Source organism: Salvia hispanica, chromosome 6, assembly GCF_029641045.1.
Source record: "Salvia hispanica isolate PSC_SH4W2 chromosome 6, Shi_PSC_v1, whole genome shotgun sequence".
NCBI classification, from domain to species: domain Eukaryota; kingdom Viridiplantae; phylum Streptophyta; class Magnoliopsida; order Lamiales; family Lamiaceae; genus Salvia; species Salvia hispanica.
Window position 1 is genome coordinate 17,402,201 of NC_142697.1, and position 18,280 is coordinate 17,420,480.

The 18,280-nt window shown below is 39.0% G+C and overlaps 3 protein-coding genes across 6 annotated transcripts; 2 read left to right on the forward strand and 1 right to left on the reverse strand.

The window, feature by feature from the left end:
- The first annotated feature begins 94 nt into the window (after positions 1-94).
- LOC125205963 (protein PHOSPHATE STARVATION RESPONSE 1-like) lies at positions 95-5,771 on the forward strand. Of its 2 annotated transcripts, XM_048105198.2 has the most exons (9): positions 95-323; positions 561-678; positions 1,428-2,136; positions 2,224-2,431; positions 2,523-2,599; positions 2,695-2,734; positions 3,371-3,425; positions 4,704-4,773; positions 5,078-5,771. In XM_048105198.2, the coding sequence occupies exons 3-9, from the start codon at positions 1,495-1,497 to the stop codon at positions 5,426-5,428; spliced, it is 1,443 nt and encodes a 480-aa protein (XP_047961155.1). In that variant the 5' UTR covers positions 95-323; positions 561-678; positions 1,428-1,494; the 3' UTR covers positions 5,429-5,771. The 2 variants fall into 2 exon arrangements, with proteins under 2 accessions (XP_047961155.1, XP_047961154.1); XM_048105197.2 differs by lacking the exon at positions 561-678.
- An 843-nt stretch (positions 5,772-6,614) lies between these two features.
- Positions 6,615-11,586, forward strand: CESA4 (cellulose synthase A4). Of its 3 annotated transcripts, none has more exons than XM_048107024.2 (12): positions 6,615-6,757; positions 6,831-7,044; positions 7,175-7,263; positions 7,651-7,729; positions 7,802-7,955; positions 8,059-8,671; positions 8,744-8,881; positions 9,017-9,142; positions 9,239-9,451; positions 9,575-10,093; positions 10,270-10,620; positions 10,782-11,586. In XM_048107024.2, exons 1-12 carry the CDS (start codon positions 6,719-6,721, stop codon positions 11,361-11,363), a joined length of 3,117 nt encoding a protein of 1,038 aa, XP_047962981.1. In that variant the 5' UTR covers positions 6,615-6,718; the 3' UTR covers positions 11,364-11,586. The 3 variants fall into 3 exon arrangements, with proteins under 3 accessions (XP_047962981.1, XP_047962980.1, XP_047962982.1); XM_048107023.2 differs by having other exon boundaries at positions 6,631-6,757; positions 6,828-7,044; XM_048107025.2 differs by having other exon boundaries at positions 6,631-6,757; positions 6,828-7,044; positions 7,808-7,955.
- A 416-nt stretch (positions 11,587-12,002) lies between these two features.
- Positions 12,003-15,955, reverse strand: LOC125207614 (uncharacterized). The gene is made up of 2 exons (XM_048107022.2): positions 12,554-15,955; positions 12,003-12,469 (listed from the first exon to the last, which is right to left on the reverse strand). Exons 1-2 carry the CDS (start codon positions 15,750-15,752, stop codon positions 12,099-12,101), a joined length of 3,570 nt encoding a protein of 1,189 aa, XP_047962979.1. The 5' UTR covers positions 15,753-15,955; the 3' UTR covers positions 12,003-12,098.
- Between the last annotated feature and the right edge of the window lie 2,325 nt (positions 15,956-18,280).

Below are 18,280 nucleotides of genomic sequence, written 5' to 3' on the forward strand. Positions count from 1 at the left end.
AAATAAAAAAACTTAAGTCATTACTAAAACATTTAATAAAAATAATAATATAAAAAATATGAAAAACAGAAGCATAAAATTGGAAGAAGCCAAATATCTGTAGAGAGAGAGAGGCAAAGGAAAAAAGGCGCACTCTTACTGTACCGTTAAAGCACTCCCGGGGTTCGTGAATCGTGACCCGTAGAAAAGTCCAGATTTTGTCCTTATAATCGAAGCCTCTGCACGCTCGCAGCTATGCTCTACCATCGTCTGCCTATAGCAAGCTCAGCCATCTTTCTGATCTTTGTCTGCTCACTGGTTATATGACTCCTTTGTGGTTTTAGGTGAGGGCTTCACGTTTATTCTTCGATGTTCATAAAGAAATTTTAATTATGAATTACGAAGCGTGTCAATTTTTGTGTTGATTTTTAAGATTATTCATTTTTTGCGTGGAGTTTTTGAATTGGTAATGGATTGAGGCTCTCTTCCCCTTTGTGTTTTTCTGTTAGGATTATGTTGTTCTTGACGGCCTGTCGGTTTTTTAATATTGAGATTATTATGATATGAAGTTGATTTGTAAGGTGTTTTGAGTTGACAAGAGTTGAATTTTGGGATCTATTGGGGAAGATGGAATGTGCATGGTGGATTGCCGCATGCTGGTTAAGTTCATGGGGAAAAATTCATAGCGCTCAAGACTATGTAAGAATTGCAATTGGCACTAGTACTAGTAAAACATCACATTCCTAGAGCCAGTCAATCAGTGGAATTGTTTTTGTTTGATAGATACATAGCCCATGGGATGAGATGAAAGAAACTTAGTGATGCATGGTTGATTAAAATACCATTTTGCCAAAAGTAAATCATTTGTTAAACTTCATTCACTCTTACTTTCTTTATGATTGGGCTGTTTCCAAATGGGGGGTTGCTTCTACATCTTCCTCTCTTGATTATGAGAACCAAGATGTATGATTTAGTTTTCAGTTAGGTTAAAGAGTTGTGTTCTTTAAGATTACATGACACCATATATTTCAGTTTGCCTCAGTTGATTACATGGAAGAAATACTGCTCACAGATATAAAAACAACTCTAATTTTACTTGCATGAGAGTTACCATAGGAGTGACTTTGGCAGAATTCAACCAGGCACATATCCATTTTCATATATGAACCTTGTAGTAAGTTATGCTTGCTTCTATCCTCATAATATCCAAGAACAGCTCTGGTTGCGTTGCATTTGGCCATTGTAAAAGTAGGTTTCATGCTGCAATATGTAATTAAATGTTTAATCTATGCGAAAGCCTGTGCCTTAACTCACAAGTGATAAAATTTTTGCCTTGCTGTTGTCAAATGGTTAAGCATATACAAGCCACGATGTTAATTGCAAGCTTTCCTTCAAATTTTATTCTTATTGTGAACCACCTATATGCATTTGTGTTTTATGTTACACAGGGGCCTGGAGAAACTGAGCTTGGTTGTTAAAGTAAATTTAACCTTTTGAGGATCATACCAACCAAGAATGGGAACAAAGCCAGCTTTATCTGTTCAAAGACCATGTGCTGGGCAGCTTGGTAACTGTGGGGCGTCTGGAGCTTTATCTTCTTCTTTGTCTGTGCTTTTGACTTCTGAAGATGGAAATTACCCCAACTTTCCTGACTCCCATCAGGGTTCCACGGAGAGGAGGGTATTCAACCAGCATCCTCCACCAGTCATTCCACTATTGCCTTCCAGCGAAGGGGTTGTTGGACATATGTTTTCTTCATCTTCAGGATTTTCTAGTGATCTTCAGTTTTCATCTACTCCGCAACAAGAACAACATCCATCACAATCCCCTTTCATTTCCCAATCAACAAATAGCAGTTCTGCCATTTTAGTACAACATTCTAGTGGTTCCGGATTTCTCCAATCGACTGCATCAAGCCATTCTAACAAGGATAATATGAACGCTTGGAGTACAGATGCTCCACCTGATTTTTTTAATTTTCAGAATAGTCAACCTGATGGTAGCAACAGTTTTTCTGTTGAGGTACCACCCGAGGATCTTGGTAAACCAGGTGAGTGGCAAGATTGGGCTGATGAACTCATTACTGATAATGATCCTTTGACATCTGATTGGAATGAGATTCTTGCTGATGCAAGTAATGTGGATCCGGAGCTAAAGGTTTAATACCATTCATCTGTGCACGAATGATAACTCTTTTGTTGCCGCTTTTGTTCCCCCCTAACCTCTTCTTTCTTTCTTTCATAGTTATTGCGTCAAATGTCAAATCAGTCAACATGTGTGCCAATGCAACACCGAATATCCCAGCAACCTATTGCTACATATAAAGACATAAGCAGTGCTACTGGGCAATCATCCTCCACAAACTCAGCTCAAGCCAAGCAGCGCATGCGTTGGACTCCCGAACTTCATGAGGCCTTTGTGGAGGCAGTCAACAAACTCGGTGGAAGCGAAAGTAGGTGCCCTTACTTTGCGTCCGAAGAATGCTTACGGATCCATGAGTCTGAAAATCACCTTGTTACTCCACTTTTGAATTTTGATTGCAGGGGCTACTCCCAAGGGTGTCCTGAAAATAATGAAAGTTGAGAGCTTGACAATCTATCATGTTAAAAGCCATCTGCAGGTATGCACATTACACAATCATGTTGTAGACCTACTTCTATCATGATTCAAATTGACTGTTCTTTGCTAAATGTGTGATCTGTTTGTTAACTGCAGAAGTACCGTACAGCTAGATATAAACCTGATAGCACAGAAGGTATGTGGCAATTTATGCTATTTAGCTCTTCACTCTCCATTTGTTTGAAAAAGGGGTTTTACAGTTGTACTTGATTATTATGTTGCCAGTCACTGCTATATAACATCAGATGCATGTAGCTCATACCAATTCATTTTTATTGACGAACTGTTTTAGATGCACTTTTGCTTTCTTTCTGTCCTGTATCCCATGGCATGGATAGGTAGATACTAGCCTTCTGTTTTTCTTGTGCCTTCTCTCTCCATGTCAAATAGATTACTTACAAATTAAAAATTACAGACTTTTTTAGTGGGCCTGTATGTCTGGTAATTGCAACATTAAAATTTTGAAGACCGCGCCATGATGGACTCGAACCTGTAACCTTTGGCCTCATGCACTAACTGCTCTACTGCTAGGCCAACACACCACTAAAATTCCATAGTATTATGTCATCAAAGCGTCATAATTATATGAGAAGTTTTTCCTACTTTTTTTTAGTTTTGTTCTGCTTTTTCTTTCCCTTGGTTGCATATTTATAAGTTGTCATCACCTTAAAATGGTTGAAAGAGACCACTGGTATACTTGATACGCCATACGGTTCTCCCATAATCAGTTGTATATTTTTGCATAATATCAAAGCCATGTTTTCTCTTGCAGAATCTTTGGAGAGAAAGACTTCAATTGAAGAACTTTCATCTCTCGACTTGAAAACGTAAGTTTACTTCCCTTTGTTGGGTCGTTACATCTGAGATGGATATATTTTCTTTCGTATAATGCATGTTGTTCTTGAGGGAAATAGAAACAGACAGTTTTAGAAACTGTAGGTATATTAGCCATAATAATTTTATACAAATTGTTAAGCATATTTTATCTCTATGGTTTTGTAGGTTATTTGCAGTGCTTCCGTTGATATTTATTTTGTTTGATCATTTGCGCTCCTTCTAATGTTCAATATTAGTACATGACTCTTGGATTAGTATGTAATCACCAAATTCACAGGCTAGTCCCTATTTGAGAATAATTGAATAAGTTTGTCGGGTGTGTGTGCACGCGCGCTATATGAATTGGTCTGCAAATTGGTCTCTTCATTGATTTAGAGGCAGGGGAAATAAGTTTAGGGGTGAGGATATACCCCACTATATAAGTTGGTCTAGAAGCCCTTTCCATATGGGAGGGCAGTCCATCTGTAATGGCCATATGAATCTTATGTTTATTTTTATTTTTTTCCCACTAGTCAAGAGTATAATTGCATCAGATTCAGAGAAATATTTATAGCTGCTACCCTGCCCTTATACATACACAAGCCACAACTCATGCCTCCTGGATTCTGTGTTTAGTTACTGTTACCTTTTGTACAAAACTTACCTCAGTCACTTTATAGGTTTATGCTATTAGTTGAAGATGTGTATCAATAATTTGACTAACCTGTAACAGCAGGACTGCAAGTAGGATTCTGGTTATGCTATTAAAGTTTGTGAAAGGATAACGCTATAGGTTTTGGACATTAGAAAATTTCGAAACCAGGGAACCACCACAAACAATTAATGTATAAAAATGCAGTAGGGATTCAGCATGAGCTTCAGATAGCTCTTCCACATGGGATTCCAATCAAAGAACACTGCGTTCTCATTTTATATTCTGAATAATGACTGTAAAAATGAAAAGGAAGTATTTCCTTTGCGAACTCCAGAGAGCCTCACCATTTTGAACATAAATTACTTTCCTCGTTCATGATCATACATATTTTGTTTCAAGAGGATAACTAGTCTGTGAACTATGAATCTGTCTTGTTTTCGTTCACATAAATTGCAAATGTTGGTTTCAAGGTTTAAATTAAGACAGCACTTACAAGCAATCTGGATCTGGCACAATGCATGACATTTTTATTATAAAAAGTCCTGTATTTTATATGCCTTAGATCAATGTCGAGAGACTTTATACCTTTATGTTTTCTGGCTGATTATTGTGCTCCATGAACATTATGGATCAGGGGTATTGAGATCACTGAAGCTCTGCGGTTGCAGATGGAAGTACAAAAGAGGCTTCATGAACAACTTGAGGTATGATGTTTTGATTTGTGAAAATTTTGCAAGAGACCGCTAGGCACCAACTTACTGAGCCTGCGTAGTATTTCCTTGTCAACATGCCCAAACTAGTGGCACACTTGAATCAAACTCTATATACATTTGCTAGTTTCAGAAAATGGGAAACAAGCAGAACATAATGCTGACTGCTGATATGGCCTTTGTATATCTGTATCCATTGGACGTGTAATAAATATGCAAAGCGTCACTGTATTTGTATATACTGGAGGCTATTCTAGTCTTCTCGTACTGTTCTGACACTGGTTATTATTTTTTGCAGATCCAAAGAAATCTACAGCTACGAATTGAAGAACAAGGAAAGTACCTTCAGATGATGTTTGAGAAGCAGTGCAAATCGGGGCCAGAGTGGGTCAAGGGGGATTCATCTACCAGCGAGGACCCTCTCAAAGAGTTAAAAAATGCATATCAAAATTCACCTACCAAAGATAATTCGGGAGTAGAAACTGATAAAAGTAATATGAGAGGTGACTTGGCTAATATTCCCTCTGGATCAGGAGAAGATCGCCAGCTAGTGGGAGAGAAACAAGAACTGTCTAACACCGAAGTTCTTCAGATTTCCAGTGCAGAAGTTGAGGAGCAACCGTCAAAGCGTGCAAAAGTGCATGATTAAGCTCCATGTTATCTTCTAGATGCTAGCAGGACCAAGTTGATAAACAAAAGACCAGTCCCTAGGGGAAAGCTCTCTGGTTTAACGAAGCTTTGTGTGCATTGCCTCATCGTCTCGAAATTTACTTTTGAGGGTATCTCAAACTGATTGTCTTAGAGGGTCCTTATGGATTTTTCAGTTTTTTCACCTCAGACACTAGCAATGAGGAATTTTTCTCGTAGACGTGTAAGCTTATTATGTCGTAGTGATTTTAAGCCATTATTTAGTAATATGGTTTCTGTAAATATGAAGTTTCTTTGAACATGTCAACTGTCAGACATCTTTGTTAGTTGAGTTTGCTTAGAAATTTCGTCTTTGGGCACTATGCAAAATATCTCACCGTGACTTCTAATTTTGTAACTGACATGCTGATCTGAGTAAATCAATGAAAATGAGGGTTAGGATTAAAAACTTTTCAGCATGAGAGTTTCTTTAATCCCTCTGAAATGAATTATGTCAATCAAACCTAAAACTGACGCATTAAATCGGAGAAGGAAGGTTGGAATCAAGGATTTATGGCATGAAATTTGTGTAGAGCCCAATTGATTTGAATCACATAACAAAAACTTGATAGTGTGTGTGTTTGTTACTGATATTGAGTGTGATTCAAGTTACTATTGGAGACCTTTGCTTTCTATGAAATGAAAATCGTTGCTTGCAAAAGGCCCAACAACCAGAAGACAACTATAAAAACATAGAAATAAAATATTAACACAAGAGGTTTCAAAGAATATTAAAAAAAAGCTGGTAGTAGTAGTAGTAGTGTGATGGAGAATTTCATTTTATGCTTAATAATAAAGAAAAATCTCTATCATAAGGAAAATACTTACTTGCTATCAGGTGTGGGATCCAGAAGTTGGCGATATTGATGCCTAAACCAAAACAATACTAATAAACAGAGAGAAAAGATCACCTCAATTTCAATAATAGTGTAATACAAATATACATTTCTATAACACACATTATAGTTGAAGAGTCTACAAGGATGGTCACATGATATTTTAGAGGCAAATATGATGTTTCTTTCCCATAGTGACAGATAGAAGAGCAATTAGCAAGCAATGTCTCTCTTTTCTCTCTCTCACACACACACCTAACTTATCTTCCAACCAATGCCGACTCCTCACCAAGAAGCTGGTACGTACACACACACACTCAACATTCTCCCCATTGTGAAAATAGGAATATATATTTCTTGAAAACTCTCACTTCATTCCCTCCCCATCTCATCTCATAACTTGTTTCATTTCCACCATGGCTGGCCTCTACACCGGCTCCCATGGCCGCCACGAGGTAACTCACTTTCTTCTTCTTCATCCTTTTTTCGGGGGTGATGCTAATATGCATGCATGGATGTGAATAGCAGGACGATGGTGTGGTTCAAACTCATGCAAACGCGACGTTGAAAAGCAAAACTTGTAATATATGCGGAGATGAGATAGATTTGAAGGAGAATGGGGAGATGTTTGTCGCATGCCATGTTTGTGGATTTCCGGTGTGCCAGCCTTGCTACGACTACGAGAGGGCTGAGGGCCAGCAGAGCTGCCCTCAGTGCCACACGCGCTACAAGCGCCACAAAGGTTCGTCTGCTTTATTACAAACTATGTTTCATAGAGTCAAGATTGGTCAGTCGAATTCAAATTAATATTCAATGAAATTAAAATATTATGATGATTCATGTTTGGATCTAAATATTAACCCAATCATTAGGTTGTCGTCGGGTTGAAGGTGATGAAGACGATGCTGAGGATGACTTTGAAGAGGAATTCCAGCTCAAGAATCCCACCCATCAACCTTCGGTAATTCATTCTCACATTGCTTTTCATTACTATAACGCTAATTATTTATAAATAAGTTTCAGTTTTCATTGATACACAAAAAGATTGAAGAGAAAATAAAAACGTCTAAAATGCTAGTAGCAACATCCCTTTTCACTTATAGTTTTTTAACAATACACTTCAGATTGATCATTCTAATCTGATTCATCTTTTTTTTAGATCACATGTTTTTAAAAAATTTCTGAAAACAAAATAAAAAATTTTCTCAAACTTTATTTGTAATCTACGGTGGTTAAGAAAATTTTAAAAAGAAAACAGAAATTAAAAAGTTGAAATAAGAAAATTCAAAAAAGAGAGAGCAGAAGCAATAGAGATAGCGGATCAATAACATTTTGCATCACATGACAGGAACATAATGTTAATGGCGATTACAGTCACCACGAAAGTCATATCAATGGAGGAGCCATTCCTTCCGTCGCAGGGAGCGGTAATCATACTTCAAAGCCCCTTTTCCACAGAATCGCTACTTTAATTTGCTGAGCACGTGAATATTATACAGTTACAGGCAAAGATTTCGACGGTGAAAAGGAAGCTTACACCCCTGAGGAATGGAAGGAGAGGGTGGAGAAATGGAAGACCAGACAAGAGAAGAGAGGCCTCGTTACCAAACCTGAAGATGGAGGAAATGATCAAGACGACGACGATTATTTTCGGTATTGATTTTTAAACCTATTTATGGTTTCGACTCGAAATATTATGATTTTTTTCAGCTAAAATTGTGATATCTGTGCCAATTGTTTGTTATTTCTCAATCAGTGTGGCTGAAGCTCGGCAACCGTTATGGCGGAAAGTCCCAATCCCTTCACGGCTAATCAGCCCCTACCGCATTGTGATTGTTATACGTTTGGTCATCCTGTGTTTCTTCTTCCATTTTAGAATCTTGACCCCAGCTTATGATGCATTCCCCCTGTGGCTTATATCTGTAATCTGTGAGATATGGTTTGGTGTGTCTTGGATCCTTGATCAGTTCCCCAAATGGCTCCCTATTACTCGGGAGACCTACCTCGACCGCCTTGCCTTGAGGTTTGAGCGCGAGGGCGAGCCGAGCAAGCTCCTCCCGGTTGATTTCTTTGTCAGTTCAGTGGATCCTCTTAAGGAGCCTCCCATTATAACAGCAAACACCGTGCTTTCAATCTTGTCTGTTGACTATCCGGTGGAGAAGGTGAGTTGCTACGTGTCTGATGATGGCGCATCCATGCTTCTGTTTGACGCATTGGCTGAGACTGCTGAGTTTGCGAGGAGGTGGGTGCCCTTCTGCAAGAAGTATAGCATTGAGCCAAGGGCACCTGAGTTTTACTTCTCCGAGAAGATTGACTACCTCAAGGATAAGGTTCAGCCTACTTTTGTGAAGGATCGTAGGGCCATGAAGGTAAGTCATGGAAATTTGTGTCTTCTGTTATCATTTGATGGATAGGTCTTCAAGTGTGTTTAACTGTTTCAGAGAGAATATGAAGAGTTCAAAGTAAGAATAAATGCCTTGGTGTCTAAGGCTCAGAAGAAACCAGAAGAAGGATGGGTTATGCAAGATGGCACGCCATGGCCAGGGAACAACACCCGTGATCACCCTGGCATGATTCAGGTACAAAAACTACTGTTACGAAAAAATGTACTCCTGGAATGATGCTTATGTTCTATATCAACTGGTTGATTTATAATTAGGAATTCTAGTGATCCTGGTATAGTGTAAGTGACAGAGAAGCTTTCTCTGTTGCAGGTCTATTTGGGAGCTGAAGGTGCACTTGATATCGAAGGCAAGGAACTCCCGCGGCTAGTGTATGTGTCACGTGAGAAACGCCCAGGCTATCAGCACCACAAGAAGGCTGGGGCAATGAATGCACTGGTAAGTGGCTGCTATTCAAACATCTCACTGCAGTTTTCACTTAGTGCGACATTCATGTGGCTGACGTTTGGGACCTTTTATACGCTCAATCAACAGATTCGAGTTTCTGCAGTGCTTACTAATGCACCATTCATGTTGAATCTGGATTGTGATCACTACGTCAACAACAGCAAGGCTGTCCGGGAAGCTATGTGCTTTTTGATGGATCCCCAAGTTGGGAAGAAGCTCTGCTATGTCCAGTTTCCACAGAGGTTTGATGGAATTGATCGCCATGATAGATATGCTAACCGCAATGTTGTCTTCTTTGATGTAAGTTGTGCAGTATATAGTTGCATTTTCATGCATTTTGAATGATAATACGAACTACAGGTGCACTCACTTCTTTCTTAATCTATATTGTTAATTCTGATACTACAAAATGCCATTTTACAGATCAACATGAAAGGCCTCGATGGCATCCAAGGACCAGTATATGTTGGAACTGGGTGTGTCTTTAACAGGCAGGCATTGTATGGCTATGATCCACCAGCATCTGAGAAGCGGGCCAAGATGACTTGTGACTGCTGGCCTAAATGGTGCTGCTGCTGTTGTGGTGGATCACGGAAGCCAAAGTCTAAGAAGAAAGGACTTAAGGCTCTGCTTGGTCTTGGCGGACTGTATAGCAAGAAGAAGAAAATGATGGGTAAACAGTACACTAGGAAAGCATCTGGTCCAGCTTTTGATCTTGAAGAAATTGAAGAAGGTTTCGAAGGATACGATGACTTGGAAAAATCATCACTTATGTCCCAAAAGAATTTTGAGAAAAGGTTTGGAATGTCACCAGTTTTCATCGCATCGACTCTTATGGAGGAAGGTGGTCGGCCTGAGGGGAGTAGCCCAACTGCACTTATCAAAGAAGCCATTCATGTTATTAGTTGTGGGTATGAAGAAAAAACTGAATGGGGTAAAGAGGTAAGTCGAAACACTAAGCCGTTGCAAGGTCATTTCTGATGGAGTCAATGAACTTTATTTTACTTGATACTTTCAGTCAGTGAAACCTATTGCCTGTACCCTTGCTGTAATATTAATTTTAAAATGTGTTTGTATCTACACGTTAATGATACCTTTTAAACTCGTTTGATCAACAGCTTGGATGGATTTATGGTTCGATTACGGAAGACATTTTGACAGGATTCAAAATGCACTGTAGAGGATGGAGGTCTGTGTACTGCACACCCAAGAGAGCGGCTTTCAAGGGATCAGCTCCAATCAATCTGTCCGATAGGTTGCACCAAGTTCTTAGATGGGCTCTTGGTTCTGTTGAAATCTTTCTTAGTCGTCATTGTCCACTTTGGTATGGTTATGGAGGAAAGCTCAAATGGCTTGAGAGGCTTGCTTATATCAACACCATCGTGTACCCATTCACTTCCATTGCTCTAGTGGCCTACTGTACGCTCCCAGCAGTGTGTCTCCTTACTGGAAAGTTTATTGTTCCAACTGTAAGTATCATCAACCTCAAAAAATCACAGCACGATATATTTAAATTAATTGATTGGATAGATTTTTCTGGAATCCATACCTAAAAATTTGAACTTAGGGCTAAAGCTTATGTTATTGGTAATGGAGACTGTTGCTGATATGTTCTTTATACTTCATGCAGCTGAACAACCTGGCCAGCATATGGTTTATTGCACTTTTTATGTCCATCATAGCAACAGGTGTACTTGAGCTCCGATGGAGCGGAGTTAGCATTGAGGATTGGTGGCGCAATGAACAATTTTGGGTCATTGGTGGTGTCTCAGCACATCTCTTTGCAGTTTTCCAAGGTCTTCTCAAGGTCCTTGCAGGAGTTGATACAAACTTCACAGTCACATCAAAAACAGCAGATGATTCTGAGTTCGGGGAGCTCTACCTCTTCAAATGGACAACTCTTCTTATTCCACCAACGACGTTAATCATCATAAATATAGTTGGTGTAGTGGCGGGAATTTCTGGTGCAATTAACAACGGCTATGGCTCATGGGGTCCTCTCTTTGGGAAGCTCTTCTTTGCCTTCTGGGTTATTGTTCATCTTTATCCATTCCTCAAGGGATTGATGGGAAGGCAAAACAGGACTCCGACAATTGTGGTTCTTTGGTCAATTCTTCTAGCTTCAATCTTCTCACTTGTTTGGGTCCGAATCGATCCTTTCTTGCCCAAACAAACTGGCCCCATCCTCAAACAATGTGGGGTGGATTGCTAGACCAACAAGCTGTCCTATTGCTCTCATCTTTTTTGCTCGTTCCGCTTATATCTTGTTATGTGTAGTGCGTTGTGTCATCAACATTAGTAAAACCAATATGCTTGGATCTCCGATAAGCAGGGTTTCACATCTGCCCATTTTTTACTCCTTGGATGATGTAAATCAATTGTCAATTTCATCTACTTCAATGCTGGATTTTAATGCAACTTTTGCTCCGTTCTTACTCATAGTTTCACAAAATTGTCTCATAATTCTGATTTAGAGTTTCTTTTGGTTGTCTTCTTCAGTAAATCACTTGTATCTTATTCGTCACGTCGTAAAATAGAATCTAATGTGGAAAATAAATACTGAAATTAAAGAAGAGGAATTGCTTAAAGACTACATTGTAATGCTTGGATGATACAAAACACATATGTCTTCCTATATAAGTCTTCTCATATAGGAAAACAAGAGTTTGTATCTTCCTATGGAAGGCATATTGCCTTGGGATGCAATTAAAATAAGTTGGTATGATTCTCTCATTTCCTGAGCCAAGTGTTGTCCTCTTTGTTGACTTCTGTGTTCTCTCTATTTTTCTTTCTATCTTCTAACATTATACTCCCCCTTTCACATATATATTGTTGTCATGGAAGAGATCAATTTACTCAGTAGATAAATCTATTAACACTTCTTGATATCTTGGTGGCACTTAAAAAAAAACTTATTCATGTACAGTTCTTGATTACATAATTTCCACTATTTTGAGTAACTTGACAGTTTGCTCACTTTAATTGTTCCCAGAGGCTCTGGTAAGTATGCCTGTGTATGAGCTGACAGATCCTGTGCAACAGAACGCATGTTTGGCCGCAACTCTGGGGCGGTCCTTATGCATGACAATGCAGTAGTTATTACAAAAACCACTTCCTCTGCCATTATTCCAGTGGGAGGTGAAAGCCGCTGATCAATCAAGTCCTTCAGAAATAGTTCTGGATTACCATCCAATGCTGCCTTTTCTGATAGTGAAGATATGAGCTCCCCTGGATGTCTTCCCATCATAACCTCCAACGCCACCACTCCGAAGCTGTATACATCTGATTTCTCTGTGACCTTCATGGTAAGTGCTAGCTCTGAACAAGGAAATGACTTGTGATCAAAAATATATTGGTGCAGGTTTATAATGGATCGAATTCTGAAGTGAGGATAAGTCATACCTGGTGCCATGTAACCATAAGAGCCAGCTGCTGTCGTCCAATTTGATGAGTCCGAGGCCAGTAATTTTGCTGTACCAAAATCCGAGAGTTTTGCCTCCAAGTCGAACTCCAGTAAAATGTTGCTGCTTGTTACATCACGGTGTACAATGGGAGGGGAGCAATCATAATGCAAGTAAGCAAGCGCATGTGCCACTCCTTGAACAATCTTCACCCTCGTTGCCCAGCTTAGTTCCGTGATTTTCTCATCATTACACAGAATATTCCTCAAGCTACCTCTCTCGACATACTCATAGACCAAGTACATCGAACCCTCCTTGGAGCAATACCCATAGAGCTTGATTATGTTCCTGTGTCGCACTTCTGTCAGTGTTCGAATTTCATTCTCAAAAGCATTGCGATTTATCGGTGGGGTATCACTTGGATCTGATATGTTGAGCCTTTTGACTGCTACAACCTGTCCAGCATCCAATTCAGCTCTGTAGACGCTTCCAAATCCTCCTCTTCCAATGCAATATTTTTCGTCAAAATCTTCAGTTGCCCTCACAAGTTCTCCAAAAGTCAGTTTCCCATCTCTCTCCCAAATGAGTGACTCAGAATATTCGTATGTGGCACTGCCCTTGCTTTCTTGGTCATCTTTCTTGGCTTTCCTCCGAAGGATGAGACATACAGCAATGGTGGTTGCCAAAACCAGTAGGCTAGCAACTGAACCAATTATAGCAGCAAGAATCTTTGTCCTATTTCGACTTGGTGAGTTTTCATCACAAGATGTTAATCCTTGTGCAGCTCCACACAAACCAGTGTTTCCTCCGAATGCTCCTGCAGGTGCTTCCCTAAAAGCACCCCCAGTGGGGATTGGGCCAGACAAATTGTTGTAGGAGAAATCAAACGTTATCAGACTGACCATTCCAGACAATTCTGCTGGAATTCTCCCTGAAAGATTGTTGTGAGACACGTTGAGAATTTCCAAAGAGGTAAGCTTTCCCAAGGAAGGTGGTATCGTCCCTGAAACTGCGTTATTACTGATATCCAGCAGTACTTGTAAGCTCGTCAACCCTCCAAGTTGGAATGGGATGCTCCCTGAAATGAAGTTATTTCTCAAGCTCAAGCTCAGCAATCTTTCGCAGTTCCCAAGCGCCGCTGGGATGCCTCCTGTGAGTTTATTTCCTGATAAATCGAGACGCAGGAGCCTTGTCAATTGGCCAACAGTTTGTGGGATTTCTCCACTCAAGGCATTGTTGCTCAGATTCAAAGCTATCAGCTCCCCAAGCATTCCCAGTTCAGCAGGGATTTCACCTGTGATTTGGTTTGAATCCAAGGCAAGAACGCGCAGCTGAGTAAGGTTCCCCATCTCAGCCGGGATCACTCCGGAGATTCTGTTGTGGTCTAACTGAATGTTTGTGAGCAGCGGATACAGTCCCCACTTTGGTGTAAGTTGGCCAGTAAATTGGTTTCTGCTGAGAGAGAGGAAATCTAACTGTAAATGGATTCCAAAAGCCTCTGAAATATCTCCAGATAATTGGTTGCCTTCCAGCCGCACTCTACTTAAGCCTGAGCAGTTCTTCAAGCACTCTGGAAGTGGCCCTGAAAACCTGTTTCCGGTGGCTGTTAATTCTACAATGTTAAAGCCACTGCATAACTCTGAGGGCAGCTCCCCAGAGAAGCTGTTGAACGAAAGGCTAACATTGGACAAAAAAGGACTGTTTTTACCCAGGTCCCGCGGGAGGCGGCCTGAGAGGTTGTTTCCGAACATCTTTAGAGTCGTGAGATTGCCAAGGCTCGATATGGATGGAGACAACTCCCCACTCAATCGGTTGGAGCTGATATCAAGAGTGTCTAGGAACATTAGATCTCCAATGGGGGGGAGGGTTCCGGTCAGATTGTTTGCGAAAAGGTTTATGATTTGGAGATTTGTGAGTTTTCCAATTGTTGGAGGTATTTCACCTGAAAAGTTATTGGTTGAAAGGTCCAGCCCCAACAAATTTTGTAGGTTTCCTATTTCTGGTGGGATTGAGCCTGAAAAAGAGTTGTTAAAGAGAAACAGATAATTGAGGTTTGTGAGCAGGCCTATCTCTGATGGAAGTTCCCCACTGAATTCATTGCCTTGAACTTGCAGTGAGATTAGTTTGGTCCAACTTTTGATGAAACGGGGCAATATTTCACCAGTCAGCCTATTACCAGAAAGTCCAAGCTCAGTTAAATTGTTCAGGTTTGATAAGGTTGGTGGCAAAGGCCCCGAGAATGAATTCTGGGCTAAAGCTAAGTAGGTCAGCTTGTTACACAGGCCAAGCTCCTGGGGAATTGAGGAGTTGAAGCTGTTCATTCCAAGATCTAGAGTTTGGAGATTTGTGACTAGGCCTATAGAAGGAGGGATTTCTCCTGTAAACGAATTATTGAACAGCTTCAGATCCTTCAACTTGGAGAGGTTAGTGATATTTGGTGAGAGGGGCCCTTGGAAAGAATTGGCGGTGAGGTTAAGATATTCAAGTTTGACCAAATTGGTGAATAATGATTCAGGAATTTGGCCTGTGAAGTTGTTTAGAGACAAATCAAGGAAAGTAAGGTTGAGACAGGTGGTTATGAAGTGTGGAAATTCCAAGGTGAGAGAATTGTAGTAAAGATTAAGGTGAGTTAGGAAAGGGAAAGTGGAAAATCTAGACCAGTCAGAACTTTTAAAGTAATTGGAGCCCAAATCCAAGAAGCTAACCTTCCTCAGATTGCCAATCTGATATGGGATTTCTCCAACCATATAGTTGTTGGAGAAGCTCAGGTATCGAAGCTCTGTCAAGCGGCCGATCTCTGGTGGAATGGCGCCGTCAAACAGATTGCTGGAGAGGTCCAAGAGAGTGAGCCTTGAGAGGCTGCCAACAGCAGCTGGTATGGAGCCGTTGAGAGCATTCCCATTGAGGTTGAAAGTGGTGAGATTCCGCAATGCAGTGAAATTGAACAGGTCCAATGTCCCTTCAAGGTCTGCACCGGGGAGATCAATCCCCGAGACAGATCCCCCGCCGTTGCAGCGAATGCCGATCCATCTGCAGTGGTTGGTGATGTTGTTGAGGGACCATGACTCGAGAGAAGCAGATGATGATAGGCTGGATTTCCATCTCATCAAAGCCTCTGCTTCAGTTGTGGATGCTCTTGAAGGAGTCAGACACAGTGTTAGGAGAGAAAGATATGCAAGAAAAAGGTATGCTGTTTTCATGGCTGATGATTTTGTCTATGCACTCGTCTGCTTCATTTGCCTATTTATGGCTTTCTACTTAGTTTCACTGTAACAAATGAAGAGAAAAGGCTTCTATTCTACAGAGATACTGTATAAGGTAAAGGTGACTATGCTCTCATAGTCTGAACATGATCATAAATACATAAATATTTTCAATGAAAGTATCAAATCTCTGATGAAAAACAGGCTTTGGTTTTGTTTTCTTATTCTTAGCTGTGTGAAGGATCCGTGGACCCACCAAATTAAAGTAATGGTTGTTGCTATATACGCATACCGTGTTATCAAGAGTTGACTAAAAATAAAATTTGAAATTTATGAGGTTTCGCAATGACAAGGAAGAATTGGTTTGTTATTTAAGTCTTGTAGCACTATTTAATTTCTTTTGACTTGTCTGCATTGCTTTCGATTTCCGTTGCACCATAAAACTTTAATCACATATTGCTCGTATTCAAGTACTAGTTCTCCTTCAATTGGATTTTAGCTTAACAAATTGTCAAATTCAAGGTCGTCCACATCAATTACAGCTTGAATTCAGAAACCTTTTTTCCTTGAAATTAAATGTTATTGGTATCATTTTCAAATAATTGTCGTATAGAGAATTTGCTTTAACAGCTAGTTTAATATATTCACTTGCACTAAAATAAAATACAATCTAAAGGGGAAAAAACGGAAGGAAATTAATAAAGGAGAGAAAATTGTCGGAAATGAAATTATAAATACACTCCAAGTCTTCCCTTGCCCCTTGAAAAACTGCCCTTAAATAAGTCAAGAACCACAAAGCTTATAGCAACATTTACTTTCTAGTTTCTATAGTCCAATCCAATATTCCACAGCACTCACAATCCAGGTAACTACCTTGAAGTTTACAAATCTTGACTAATTAATTAGATAATCCATTTACTAACGAGATAAATCAGGAATTGGTAACTAACACTATATGGTTAAATTGTGTTCACATTGAATCTCTGGGGTAAGTACCTATTTAATATAGTTCTGGTTGGTGGTATCTCAACAAACTCAATAAAATGACAAAAAGTAAATCAGTTCCACACACCTAAGAAGTCATTAATGTTCAATAGTCTGTCAATATTATTATTAATAAATTAGATGACATAGAAAATTGATAATTTGCTAAAACACTGGCCTTGGTTCTTCAATATGGATTGTCACACACTACTTGACGTAAATTAAAGTAAATGAAAATTAATTTCATCGGAGACCTCTATATATTGAAGGTCTTCTTTTGTAATTTAGAGAAATCTAGAGATCAAATTTTATAATTTCATTTCACCCAAGTAATAAAATAGAAAATTAAGAATAGAAAAGAAACTTTTAGAACTGAGCTCGAGGACTAGAAATTTAGTTGGCATATTATAAAAAAAAAATCATAATATTTGATCAAATTTGATCCGTTCATAATTTATAAAATTAGCTTAATTTCACCACACCCGAGCTTCACGTTTCGATATCATAAAAAAGTGATTCTTATCTCTTATCTTTTTCCACCACCGAACTGCTAATTTCTGTAATTATCGAAAATCATGTACTGAAGATAAAAATTGATAAATATTTTCTCAATTTTTTAAGTTGATGATATTGTTTATCTTCCACTCAGAAAAATAAATGATACTCCCTCCGTCCACGAATAAGAGTCTCGTTTTTTCATTTTGGTCCGTCCACGAATAAGAGTCTCGGTTTATAATTACCATAAATGATAAAGAGACTCATATTCAACTAACTCATTCCACTCATATATCATTTAAAAGTAATATAAACAAGTAAGACTCCTATTCAATTAACCTTCTTCGACTTATTTTTCTTAACATTTCTTAAAATCCACGCCATTTAGAAATGAGACTCTTAATCGTGGACGGAGGTAGTATGTATATATCATTTTCACTGTTTGTAAATATAAACAGTACTTATAGACTATAGTGACTTATAAGTAAATTTTAAGTACTCCAACTCGTTGCACATTAAATATATACTATTCAATAGTCGCGTTTGCATCATACTATTGGAAAATGCAAATAGAACTTATACTATAGTATTACATCTAAATGTATTTAATTACAAGAATATCAAAGCTATATATTAAAAAAATTGTCATGTCAAGCTATAATTACAATTATATAGATGTAGGTGGGTGTATTTGTCAGTCAAAGGTTGAGTCTGTTATAATGATAATATGGTTGACTTAATATCATCATCGGCAGCGACAGTAATTTAATATTTTTTCCCTTTCCCGGTGTTGATTTCGGTGGATGAAGTGTACTATTTTTTAATATTTGAACTTTTTATAGTGTTAATTCCACTTGTTACTGGAAACATCATACTATTACAATTTTGATTTTTGGATTTAATATTATTTATCACGGAGCTATTCGTGCACTTTAATTGAAAAAAATCAAGAAAGAATCATGGTTAAGCCACTACTCCACCAATGTTCAGTTGTGCTTCACTAATTATTACTCCAGGATTCACTTGTGACTTGTGATGGGATTACT

Bases quoted from the DNA above. Each gene is read 5' to 3' on its own strand.
- LOC125207614 (XM_048107022.2), bottom strand. From the start codon at position 15,752: ATGAAAACAGCATACCTTTTTCTTGCATATCTTTCTCTCCTAACACTG. The intron at 12,470-12,553 runs GTATGACTTATC...TTCCTTGTTCAG, and splicing joins TTATGGTTACATGGCACCAG to AGCTAGCACTTACCATGAAG.
- CESA4 (XM_048107023.2), top strand. From the start codon at position 6,719: ATGGCTGGCCTCTACACCGGCTCCCATGGCCGCCACGAG. The intron at 7,045-7,174 runs GTTCGTCTGCTT...CCCAATCATTAG, and splicing joins GCGCTACAAGCGCCACAAAG to GTTGTCGTCGGGTTGAAGGT. The intron at 8,882-9,016 runs GTACAAAAACTA...TCTCTGTTGCAG, and splicing joins ATCACCCTGGCATGATTCAG to GTCTATTTGGGAGCTGAAGG.
- LOC125205963 (XM_048105198.2), top strand. From the start codon at position 1,495: ATGGGAACAAAGCCAGCTTTATCTGTTCAAAGACCATGTGCTGGGCAG. The intron at 2,600-2,694 runs GTATGCACATTA...TGTTAACTGCAG, and splicing joins ATGTTAAAAGCCATCTGCAG to AAGTACCGTACAGCTAGATA. The intron at 4,774-5,077 runs GTATGATGTTTT...TATTTTTTGCAG, and splicing joins GGCTTCATGAACAACTTGAG to ATCCAAAGAAATCTACAGCT.